Here is a 13616-nt window from a genome sequence, read left to right on the forward strand (position 1 = left end):
TTATAATTAGACTTAGCATATATGATTGTCTAGGGTTCTAATATACGACAGTTAGACTTAGCATATATGACTATTTGAGTTTTAATATAAGATTATTAGAGTTTTGATACAAGATTACTTGAGTTTTAATATAAGATTATTAGATTTGTAATTAGACTTAGCATATATGATTGTCTAGGGTTCTAATATACGACAATTAGACTTAGCATATATGACTATTTGAGTTTTAATATAAGATTATTAGAGTTTTAATACAAGATTATTTGAGTTTTAATATAGCATTATTAGATTTGTAATTAGACTTAGCATATATGATTGTCTAGGGTTCTAATACAAGATTAGTACAGTTTTAATGATTATCTAGGATTCTAATATACGACACTTAGACTTAGCATATATGATTGTTAGCATATAAGATTGTTAAAGCAAATATGACCTATAGACTTAGCAAATATTTCTTGTATGAACAGATGGCTGATCGCGATAAGGAACAGATAATGTACGATACAATCGCGGAGGGAAGCAGCCAGTACTGGAACGAAGAAGAGGGGAACGAGGATCCAAACCAGTACCTGAACGAGGAAGGGAACATGGAGAGGGATGTGGAGGGGAACGAGGCGGAGGAGGCTAGTGGAAGTCAACCCTCCGCTGGACAGAAGAGGGCACGCGGGCAACGAGGTGCCGCGAAGAAGATAGAGGGTCGGCACATCATAACGGAAGTGGACGAAGACGGCCGACCTAGTGCCCCGGCAGAAGCAGCCAAGAACTACGTACGACACAGCGGTTGGGTTGTGCGGGATAACGTGCCTATCAGTACGGTGTACTGGCGCAGAACAAGGGCACGCGGAGATCATGAGAGCTTTGTCCCAGATTCGGAGAAAGAGATGCTATGGACCACAATGCTCGAGACATTCACCCTTCCCGTGGGTACAGAGGACAAAGTGAAAAGGTGGACTCTAAAGAAAATGGCAGAACAGTTTCAGACCTTCAAGGGAGATCTGTACCAGAAATACATCCTGAAGGGGCAGACACTGAACATCGACACATTCCCGAAGCTAAGGGATCACTGGGACGAGTTTGTTGCATATAAGACAGGTCAACAAGGCAGACGATGATGGAAAGAAACAAAGAAAATGCCGCCAAGAAGAAGTACCATCACCACTTGGGGTCAGGCGGCTATAGCGTCGCGATGCCTGTTGACGAAAAAATCGAACATGCCGGCCTGGGAGATCTGCTTAGCTTCTGTGCAGGTCCAAAGATTGATGAGATGCGGGCGTGCCAGTCAATTTGATCCTACAACTGACAAGATATGCAAATAGTAGATCAAAACAGCCGATCGGCTGACAAGCCGATGGAGTTGTTCCAGCCGATAGCGATAATAGCCGATGCCGATACCAGCCGATAGCGATAGGGTTTAAGCAATCGGCTATATGTCCAATGTAAATAATGATATGAAGGCAATCGGCTGATGATGATGTAATAAAATAACAATATAATCTAGTAGAAACCAATCGGCTAGAAACAAAATATAATAAGCACTGATCCGAGGTTTAAAGCATACATCGGCTGGAGGTCCGATGTCATGAAATCCACAAGATTAGATTAAACAGTGAAACCTTTGTTGTCATCGGCTAAATCCAACTTATATGTATGTGCAATCCTGATGAGCCGATGCAACGTCTAGATAACTCAAAAACTGAAACCCCGATAAAACCCTTATTGGCAATCAAGAAGCAGGCTAGAGATTATGGTTCTAAGCACAACTTAGTAGATCAAACTTAACTAATGCAGCACTAAGTATAAAAAGAAACATAATATCTAGACAATCAAGCCGTTGTCTGAGTTTTCAGGGTGGTAGATGTCTAAGCTAATCTAATCTAGCAACGCGATTTAGCCGATACCGGCAGAAACCCTAAAACGAGAAGCAGCCGATAGAGCTAAATCGATATGCTAAGACTAGATTAACAGAGACATATGATAAATAGGTAGGCAAATATATCATCCAAACCAGAGCAATCCCAGAGGTCGATTGTACTGATGCAGCCTTGAACGACGCCAATGTAGATGAGAAAATTGCCTGGGCCGATGGAACATTGGACTTACCCCTTCGCCGGAGATCGAAAATCGATGCAGCCCCGCGTCAGGTGCCAAGTCCCGCCGGACGATAAAATAAAGTAGAAAAGGTAAAAGGTGGCGATGCGTTGAATTGTATTGATCGTGAGGATAGATTACATAGACCCCGGGTGTACATATTTATACCCATGGGTTGATACAAGTCCTTGTCGGACAAGAAAGAAACTAACCTAAAGATAAAAGGAAAAATATAAAGTCCTTATCGGACACTAAACACACTTTCCTAAAGATAAAAGGAAACTAACAAACTATTCCTAATTAATAGATAAAATGCCATGCCGCATCCTCTTTAAACTCGGTCACTTAGGGATAAGCTTCCTTTAATAGATTGATTTCCTTAACTGAATATAGCAGGAATCCGACTATTGGCGACTTGATAACTCCCATCGGCTGATTCCGAGATACTGTAGCCGATAATGATTCTAAGCCGATGACGTCTTTGCCGATTACCAAATTTCACTGTTAACAATGCCGAAGTGGGAGGAGATGGAGGCAAGCTTGCTTGAGAGGGGTATCGAACCGGCCACCGCTAAATGGCCGGATCAATCGAAGTTCTGGTACTATGCTCACGGTGGAACGCTCAACCCAGTTTATAGCTCCCTGGTCTTCAGCGATCAGATACGCGAGGCTGCGTGTCGACTAACGGACGCAGTGGAAGCCTCTTCTCAGGGCACGTTCCGACCCGACAGAGAGAAGGACGAGCTGTCACTCGCGCTGCAGACTCCCGAGCATCCAGGACGAACACGAGGGAAATGGGTGATTCCTTGGAAGATTGGATTCAAGGAGGACATCCACACATACAGGAGTCAGATGAGGAGCAAGAGAGATACCAAGGCGAAGATTGCAGATCTTGAGTACAGGGTATCGAGCTACGAGCTCAGCATGCAAGAGGAGGTGGCAAGGAAGGTTGATGAACGCATGGCCGCACATTGGTCCCATGATCCCCAGCCGTACATTCCTCCTGCAATGGTGAGCCCTTCAGGCAATGGTAGCAGCTGCTCCTCAACGGGGCAGGTAGGATCACAGAGCATGGACGCCATGCAAACCTAGGACGAAACCACCTGCCCCGTTGATGACATCGCTCAGCGGACACCATGTGAGCTGCATATTCCATTCAAGAACTTATCAATAAAGGTAAGCTCGTAGTTTATAGATTTTAAACTTGTCCATTCCTCAAGTTGCTGCTTATATATGTTGATTACTAATAAATAACCTCTCACCACGTGAAGGTGGCGTCGGGCATGGCCATCCGAACGGACCCTTCAGGGACTTACCACTGCAGGTCGATTCTAGCAGGATACTCCAAGGTCAAAGTTGAGTTGGTGGAAGGCGCGTACGAGGACGTTGAGTTGGACTACCCTGGAGGAGACGGTGAGACGCATCTACAAGACACAAGCCACACCATTATACTATGGCGCAAGCGGTACATCATCCTCCCTGGGCGACAAGCGGCGTCTCGTGCACCATCTCCTCCGGTTCCGCCATCTCCTCCTCAGGCTCCTACACCATCTCCTCCTCGTGCTCCAGCACCGTCTCCACCTTAGGCTCCTGCACCGACTCCTCCTCAGGCTCCTACACCGACTCCTCCGCAAGCTCTTCGTCTGGCACCTTCCAAGTCAAGGGCCCCCCAAGCTACACCGCCTACCCCCACAAGGGCACCGAAGAAGGCGAAAGTTGACGCTGCAAAAAACAAGGACCCGGGGTATGATTGCACGCAAGAGGAGCTTGACGCTTATGTGGCATCAGAAGTCAGGAGACAATTAAAGCCTCGAAGTCCAGAAAAGAAGATTCCTATAGACCCGAGTGTTAGTAACTTCTTCAGGGGTATGTCTGCACCTACCAAGGAGGCCATAAAGCTATCGGACTATGAGCGAACACTTAAGAAAGCATCTTCTGGAAAGTCCAAACCAGTCCCTCAGCTTGGAGAGCAACCAAACCAGGAGATCGAGCCGTTGGTGACCGGTGAAGATTTTGGAATAGAAGAATTTATTAATGACACCGGGCTAACTACGGATCAATTGCTACGAGGCGCACCAATCGAAAAGGCGGAAGTGAAATACATGTACGAACTCGGTGAACCGCTTGTTAAGCCTGAGCAGCTGCAGTCCCTACCCACACAAATGTACAAATTCCATCAACTGTACATGGAGATGAGCGCCACCGGTAGAGAGATGATCGGAGCGTGGATCAGGGACACGGACTTCTTGTAAGGAGATGATATTCTCTGGATCAATTTCAAGGATATCTACGAACTATACCAGCTGGACGCCCTCGACGTCTTTATTATGAGTTGCTGGATTTTGTAAGTATCGTTCAGTTAGATTTCTTATTACGTTTCCTTTAATTAATTAGGTCCTTGTATATAAGTAGACTATATATAATATATACTTGCTTTTATCGTTGTAGAATGGAGATTCAAAGGGCCCGACGGTGGGGGGTTTTCGATACTGGATTCATCGACACTCGGAAAGTAAACGTCGCAATGCTCGACCAATATCCGCAAGCCACAGAGGACAATCTCGTCCATCTCCTGAAAGCGCAGCATTACAAGACGTTCATACTATTGCCATATAACACAGAGTTAGTTTTTACTATCTTCCTATACCAAATTTCATTCCCGTACGAACATGCTAAGTGTTTCATATGTAATGCATCCGACGCACATTGCAGATTCCACTGGGTCCTTTTACTCTTCGACTTGGAGGCCTGCACCGTCAACGTATATGACTCAATGGATAAAAAAGAGTCTACGTTTGACAAGGTTTTCGAACTGATAGACAGGTACTGTCATAAGTTCCTATGCTAATTAAGAATCTTGTTATAATTAATTGCTACTACGAATCATAGCTTTAAACTCCATGTAGGGCTTGGTATCGGTTCCGTCATTTGGTCCGCGGCAAGTGGAGAGAAAGACTTAGGCGGAAGTTTAATTTTCCTGTGAGTACACATGTTCTACATTTATATTGAATCTCTAATTCAAATACATACAAGTGTATATTAATTAATTAGATCTCTCGCCGTTTGTCATTTATTTATAGTGCGCAAAGCAAGCCCAGGGAACTAACTTGTGTGGCTACTACGTGTGTGAATATTGCCACTGCCTTGCAGACCAAATCATCACCACAAGAGAGCTCGATGTACGTACAAATAAATTCAAAATTTCATTTCATACGTATCGATTTGTTGTTTACTAATTAATTTCATACATTCATATAGTTTATTCGCATGAGGGATAACCTCACACACAAGGAATTTATCGCGGCGGTTCAAGAACAACTCATGGGATTCATTAACGAACAAATCCTTGATCCCAAGGGTGAATTCTACTGTGATGAAAATACAATTCATAGGTCCTTAGCTGCTGAGATAATAACTACTACTACGTCGAAATCGTAGCTAGCTAGGACATCATAATGGATTGTAATTAATACATGTCTATTTTTTTATATGCATGTAACACCAACCGGGACTAAAGATGGCTCAGCCGGCCACGTGGCTGAGCCATCTTTAGTCCCAGTTATTTCACCCGGGACTAAAGATAGCGAGATCTTTAGTCCTGGATTGGTAGTCCCGGTTTGAATACCGGGACTAAAGGGGGGTTACAAACCGGGACTACAAACGCTTTATCCACCGGTGTTTATGTAAAGTAAAGGTACACAGTGTACATAAGAGAGCTGGACCTAGCTAGTATACTATGAATAAAAACATAAATATATGAAAAGGTGTTTGATAATGGTCTCTCCTGATTTTATATCGAACTGGACGATCATATTTTCTAATTTAATGAATCTTATATATTAACTACTATAACAGTAGAATATTTTTTTTAAGTTATAGTAGAACTTAAAAATTAACATCATCCCAAAAGAACTAATTATACTAGTGGCGATCATATTAATAGTAGAATATTTACAGAATAATCATATATGAAACCATCACCATAAGTCCACCACTGTTCATTTGGTTTCCTTCCTTGAAAAAAAAAATCCATTGGTGTTTTATAGGCATAATCCAAGCACGTAATTCAAAAGAACTTTGCAGGAATAATTGTCCAAAGTCCAAACTACATAGGTAGTCTTACCCGAGACATTCAATTCAGGAATTTCCATAGAATCTCACATGGATTTTACTGGGAATTACAGTTCAATTCCCATAAGAATGTAGAATTTCTCCAGCATTCCAAACAAGACCTTAACAATTGGTTCCAATTAACTGCATATAGTGTATACAAGAATTCTGCATTATCCTAAATAGTTGATGGCACCGATTTTTAAGGTTGACCATTATAGGCTCTCTGCTTGGCACAACTTTGGATTATAATTTTAAAATTCATGAATTTTTAAAATTGATCTTTTGGATTTCACTAACATTGTTGGTTCTACGATTGAGCTCGATCAATGTCTTTTTTTTTTCATCTTTCATGCATGACTATTCAAAAGCAACACAAAGGAGATCGATGCACTGGTTAATTATTTTAATTACTTTGTTAATTAGCTATGCCAATGCCCGTACGTGCGCTAGCTAAGGGCCCATTTTGGTTGTTGGTCGACATGGATATGTCCATTGATTAATCCACACCCATGCATGCAAAAGCCAGCATGCTTTAAATTAATTGTTAATTAGGAGCTTAACGACTGACAGGAAGGCGACCAAGTCGCACACATCTGCTAACTGAAAGGCATATGCTCGCCAGTTTATGTCGCCTCTCCAACAGCCAACAACCCAAAAGACCAAGACGTACACTTTCTTAATTACTTACTAGTCTTCGGCTTCACCAAACGTTTCCGAGCTAAAATCCGGGAGCAGTAAGCTTTCTTTCGGTTAATTTGAAACTCTGTTGACTTCCGGTAAAATCTGGTTAAGTTCCATCGAAAGTTTAAAATTCAGTTTGAATGTTTTTGGACTTGACAGAGAAAACTGAACGGTTTGTGCTCTCGAGCCGGCCTAGGAAGTCTGGTTTAAACCTGCAAAACGAGTAAACGATATATAATTTGATCTGATCTGCTAGTTGAAGTCATTTATATATACAGTGTCAGTGTTCCATTGCTTCTTGTTGATCCATGCATGGGGATTAGGTGAAGAACATATATATAGATATCCTCTGAATTAGTCTGAACATGTACAAAGCATGCATGTTAAAGTTTAGCATTAATACAATTAGCCTGATTAATTACTTGTAGTTTAGCTCGCCTTGTCCATGTAAGTCCAGAGCATAATATATATGCTTTAGTGTCTAGTTAGGTACTAGTAGTATAGCTGAATTTGCTAGTGTTTGGTCTTCACACGTCGCTGGCCACATGTTTTGGCTATGCATATATAAGCATGGATCAGACAAATGGACCAGATGGCCCTTTTTGGGGGCTATTGTGTGTACTGTTTGCTTGTGATGATTCATGGTTCTATTTTGATTCCTCTATGGTTAGCTAGGAAGCTAATTTAAGCTCTAGCTTAATCCTGTCTTCCCGTGATCTCGCGCTGCATTGGAGAGCACGTAAATCCATAGTGTTTCCTGCCGGATTTCATGGCTACCTGACCCCCACCTCCTCTGTCTGCTTCCTAGGACTCTCTGAATCTCCCCTTCTCTGCCTCTGCCTAGCTTGAACGATTAGTACTAGTTCTGTACTTCCTCCGTTCAAAAAGAAATAATAAACCTTGATTTTCGTATCCAACGTTTAACTGTCCATCTTATATAAAATTTTCTTATAATTAGTATTTTCATTGTTGTTAGATGATAAAACATAATTAATATTTTATGCGTGACTTATATTTTTAATTTTTTTCATAATTTTTTTCAAATAAGACGGATGGTCAAACGTTAGACACGTAAACCTAGGGTTTGTCTTTTTTAAGACAGAGGTAGTACCCTTTGATTAGGAGTAGGTCCTAACACGGGCACGAGATATGTCAGTAAACTTTAGAACAGTATATATTCTACATTAATTTCTGCATCACTGTGTGTGAATGCATGGTAATTAGGCATCGTTTACTCCCTTAGTCAGTCCATCCTAATGGAGTACTCAGGATTTGTGAAAAGAAACATATTTTCAGAGCTCTTTAATACGCAGATTGAAAAAAAAGTTAAAAAAAGATCGAAAAACTAGAGAAATAGATTTTCTTTACAGACTACAAGTGCAAAAAAATACTAAACTATAAAATACAGGAACAATCGTTTGAGTAGATTGAAAATAAACTTAAGAATCGAATGAGAGAGATAGACTTAAGAATTTTTTTTAAAAAAATCTGGAGGTTATACTAACTTTTCTCCAAAATCTTAGTAAGATCATTTATTCCATTGGAATTTCATAGGAATTTTTCTATAGAATTGAAACCCTCCAAATTTTGTATATTTTATTGAACAGATCAAAGCGGCCTTAAAGTGTGTTTTTAGCCATCAAATTATTAATACTCTCTCATCCTCCTTTTGTTTCTCTCCACATTCATAAAAAGGACTGAGTAGTTGTTTTAACCCCCCCCCCCCCTGCTTAATCTGTCTTTGACTAAAACTATATTTTTTTAAGACACGGAAGGAGTATTAATTAGATAATGAGTAGTATTAGGCTGTGAATCTGGTGACACTTCATTAGTTTGACCTAATTCAATTTGATACCCAGTCTAAGAACGGTCAACGGAGATAGTAGTGTAATTTATCTATGGTAGAAACCATATAATTAGTTTCTGCTAAATTGACGGATTCATCAAATATAGCAGAAATTAATTATACTACTGCATGACAAGTGAGTTCTCAAAAAAAAAATTTGCATGACAGGGAACGTCTTTACGTAAAACTGAAAGATCTTTACATGTGTGGAAGCGCGACTTCGATAGTTCGATCGTTAAGGTTGTACTTTTCCACAAAGAATACTATTTCTAGGAATCCAGGAAAGCGAGTTTTCTAGCTGCTGGCTTATATTTTATTTCCTGAATTCTACGGCTATAAAACTTCTTAGAATCTAGGTAAAAAACTGAACTGTTTAAGAGGATTTCTGATTCTGAGAAAAGTTATAATATTTAATTAAGAAAACTCCTCCAAACATACCCTATATCTCTGTATCCCTGCAAGAGCTTAATTACCCTAGAATTAATTGCCACAAACAACAATACAAATAGGAGCAGCTAGCTGCGTATACGTAGGTACTAGTCGTAGTAACTATTGGGCTGGCAGAAGGTGATCCACTTTGGCATCTCGTCACGAGGCGACATGCATGGAATCTTGCCTTCGTGTCGATCGAATATTGATCAAATGGCATACATGCACAGTAACCCATATAGAGTATACTGTAGTTAGTACGAACAATAATGTACGGTTACATATTACAGCACAGCAACTGTTGGCATTATATGGAAAATTTTAAAAATATGTTTTCCATCGATTTTACCGGAATATATACGTTTGGAGTGGATCGACAATTTGCATATTAGAGCACCCGCAATAGTAAAGTAAGGTGCTATCTATAAAACATGTACATCTTAGCAATAGACTATATTAATAGTGAACCACTTCAATGGTATGTCTATATGGGTATCTATAGATCTCTAATCTATTGCCTCGTTTTTCTCTATAGACTATCTCCAAGTTAGTAGATAGTTTTGCTCTCTCTCTTCATTTAATCTCTTCTAAGTAGGAAAATATACTGACATGAATCTTTTGTAGAGAGCCAGTGTGGTTTTGTATGTCTTGCATTATCTGAATTTATTATATATGTGTGCTAGCTGCGAATGCATGCCTAACTTACAAGTTGAATACATGTACCACATAAACTTACACGCGAGTTCGCCCGCCGGGAGTTCGCATCCCCTCCATAGGTTCACGTACGGTGGTATGTGACACGGACCGTTCTCGCTATTTCCTCACGCGAGTTTGATTATCACAAGAACGACACGAGTTGTGTACTTACCGTGCAAACCCATGATAACACAAACACGTCACCGGTTCACACACTCACCGTACGAACTCGATGCAAGTTTTCATCCACGCTCCGCGATAAAGGTATAATTTTGCCAATCCCTTCAATTCCAAAAGTATATATATATATATATTCATGTAAAATTGGTGATAATAAAAAGGATGTATTTTAATTTTTTTTCGCATTATATGGTCTGTACACGTACATACACGCATCCGCAGTATCGGGTTCAGGACAGATTAAGACGCACGCACACGGATATAATTGTTGACAGCATTCGATCAACAATTCGCGTGTGTGTTCACGTGCAGCTTGGTTATTATGCTTCATGTTATATCGATCTCTACCCAACACGTTAGACTACCGGCCGGTATGTATATACTCCCTCCATCCCAAAATGTTTTCCAAAATATTTGACGCCGTTGACTTTAAAAAAATTTTAAAAAAATGTTTGACCGTTCGTCTTATTAAAAAAAATTAAATAATTATTAATTCTTTTTCTATCATTTGATTTATGGTTAAATATACTTTTATGTATACATATAGTTTTACACATTTTATAAAAGTTTTTGAACACGGTCAAACATGTTTAAAAAAGTCGACGATGTCAAATATTTAGGGAAGGAGGGAGTATATATGCAGTAAGTACATATTTAAATATATACAGAAAATCTAGAAGCTAGACAGCATTTTGTTTGAGGTGCGGGACAAATTAATATTCTGTTGTTGCTTCGCTTGGCTTTGCTGCCGCTTCGTACCTTCCGCGCCGCGGTAGAAGGAGGAGAGCGCGTCGATTGGTTGAGGGGGGAGAGAGGAGGGAGTGTTGGTTGAGTGGGGAGATAGAGGGGAAAACACCACACTACTACCCTGATATTGATATTTAAGGGCGTAGAGATTATGGTTTCGTGGGCTAGCATGGACAATGAAGACTATTTTTATTTTTCCTATACCATATGAGCATTTTTCAGAAGGCTGGATTAGCATATCTTGAGATTGACGAAGTTACTATGGACGTCTTATTGTTGACTGCGTTCTCTTTTTTATTTGGGATTACCAATATATCATTCAAAAGTTCTATAGGTGAAAAACTTTTAAACTTTTGAGTATCCTAAGGTCGATCGCAAGCTCGCACTGCGAAATTGATAACAAAGTGAACAAGGCCTTAATCAACATGGAAATCGACGCACACATTGTCTCCAATCACCCTTGTCGTCCAACCCCTGCTTTCCTGCCTGTCCATACCGATCATGGATGCATGGGACACAACACAACAACACACTCTGGCTGCCTGTGGGTGTAGCGGGCGGGCGGCACACGACCACGCGAGCAATCAAGCGAGAGCCGAAAAGCAACGCACGCTCGCATCGCATCGCATCGCATGCGGCCGCGACCGACCGACCATCTCCTTGGTCCTTCCCCTCGACTCCAAAAGCGAAAGCGCGCATGCAGCCGATCGACCAGACCACACCAACCCAACCCAACCGCGCACACACCCCTCCCGGTCCCACCCATGTGCGAGCCGCATGCGGCTGCGGGCCCCACACACCCACCCGCCTATATAACGCCCCCCGCGCCCGCGCCTCGCCTTTCTCCACTTCTCCTCCTCTTCTTCTTCAATTCCTTCTTCCTTCTTCCCCGACGAGCGGCGCCCAGCCGCCATGGGCAACTGCCTCAACCCGGCCTCCAAGGCGCGCCGCCACGGCGGCATGCCGCCGCCGGAGGACATGGACGAGGAGGAGGGGTGGTGCTACGCGACGCCCGAGCCGGCCTCCGCCACTGCCACCGCCACGACGACGATCGGCCACCTGCTGAGGGAAGAAGAACCGGCAGAGGAGGAGGATGAAGAGGAGACGGCTGCATCGGCGGCGGCGGCGGCTGCGGCGGGGGTGAAGGTGAAGGTGGTCCTGAAGCGCGCCGAGCTGGAGTGGCTCATGTCCCAGCTCAAGACCGGCGACCGCCGCCTCGAGGACGTCCTCAACCAGATGGCCACCGCCCGCGCCCTCTCCTCCGCCCTCTCCGCCGCGCCGCCACCCCCTCCCCACCGCGCCGGCGACGGGTGGCGCCCGCGGCTCGAGTGCATCCTCGAGTGCCACGAGCTCGCCGCCACCTGACCTTTCTAATTCCATCTCCTCCTCCTCCTCCATATATATGTGTGTTTCTTGCTCGCCGCTGCTTGGATCAGCGTCGGTGGCATGCATGCGTCCAAGTTGTTTTCCTGACTTGCTTCAATTCTTTCCTCAAGGCAAATTAAAGGGAAGATGAAGCAGTCAGTCAGTGACCCTGTTAGAAGGCAAACAACAACAGCTTTGTTTAATTAGCTGAGGTGATGTAGGATCATATCATATCATATCAAACACTTAATACTATTACTCTATAGTCTATAGAGCTAGCAGATCTTTGATCTAGTGTGTGTGGTGTTGCTTGACAGATTAGCTTTCTTTTTTCTTGTTTCTTTTTTTGTTTTATAATCTTCTCTTTTTCTTTATCTTGTTGTTGTTGTTGTCCACTTTGCCATGTGGTGTGCTCCATTTCTGTTTCTGTTTTGTACATACTTGTGATGGGATGGCAAAATCACAGATCAAAAGCTGTAACTTTATCAGGTTTTGGATCTGGTTGTTTATACAGCTAATTAAATCGGTGTGTGCTTGGGATCATTAATTATTTGCAGCAGGTTGTTAATTTTTGGGGGTGCGGTATATGTTCCGTTAATTGTGGCCTAAAATTGTTGTCATACGTACTACTGTTGCCTTTTGGTGCTGTGCATATGTATATATATCTCTATAATCTATATGCATACTAGTAGTTGTCTCTGTCCCCACACAAACAAATAATCCATCGATTCCATTTAAATTTTGGCAAAACGAAAAAGAAAAGTTTTGTTTATATATCTGACGGGACCAAAGTTGATTGCTGGTTTTGTTTTAATTGACCGTGCATTTCTAAGGTTTTGGAGTCTGGTTTCTAAAAAATATATCAACTCCTTTAATCTCTTTAATATAAAACAGGAACTCCTTATCCTCTTCGTTCAAGGTTTACCTGAAGAAAAGTTGATTGTCTTTTAAGCAGTATATTTCGTAATATGTAGGAGTAAATAAAATTGAGATAACTGCAATTTGAGAGTACGAACTAGTATAGTAGGAGCAAAATGGAATAATAATAATAATAAAATGGAAGAGGTGAGAATAAGCAGCGGCAGCACTAACAGAAAAGGCCTGATATGTGTGGCAGACATTGGTGATTGAAAATGCATGCATCTCCTACAAGCTTGGAACAACAACCGAGAACGGCTCTGTTCAATTTGTTGCCCATATTAATTGGCCACACAAAAAAATGGTAATATTGATGGAACTATATACTCTGCTTGCCCCTTTTGTGTTCAGGAGCTTGAGACGGCGAACCACATCCTCATCGATTGTGTGTTCACTCGGCAGGTCTGGCTCCGTGTGATGTCCCCTCCTGGCTGGGCTGCCCTCTCTCCCCCTCGTGGCAGCTGGCTCCAGGATTGGTGTTCATCCTCCAGGGCCTGTTTACCTGAGCACCTCCGCAGCGGCTTTGACTCCTTGGTACTCCTAATCTCTT

At 42.1% G+C, this 13616-nt stretch overlaps 1 protein-coding gene across 1 annotated transcript; it reads left to right on the plus strand.

The window, feature by feature from the left end:
* The first annotated feature begins 11637 nt into the window (after positions 1 to 11637).
* LOC127775894 (uncharacterized) lies at positions 11638 to 13181 on the plus strand. The gene has a single exon (XM_052302205.1). The coding sequence runs from the start codon at positions 11696 to 11698 to the stop codon at positions 12146 to 12148; it is 453 nt and encodes a 150-aa protein (XP_052158165.1). The 5' UTR covers positions 11638 to 11695; the 3' UTR covers positions 12149 to 13181.
* Positions 13182 to 13616: the final 435 nt, after the last annotated feature.

This window comes from Oryza glaberrima, chromosome 6 (assembly GCF_000147395.1).
Source record: "Oryza glaberrima chromosome 6, OglaRS2, whole genome shotgun sequence".
NCBI classification, from domain to species: Eukaryota; Viridiplantae; Streptophyta; class Magnoliopsida; order Poales; family Poaceae; genus Oryza; species Oryza glaberrima.

Bases quoted from the DNA above. Each gene is read 5' to 3' on its own strand.
- LOC127775894 (XM_052302205.1), top strand. From the start codon at position 11,696: ATGGGCAACTGCCTCAACCCGGCCTCCAAGGCGCGCCGCCACGGCGGC.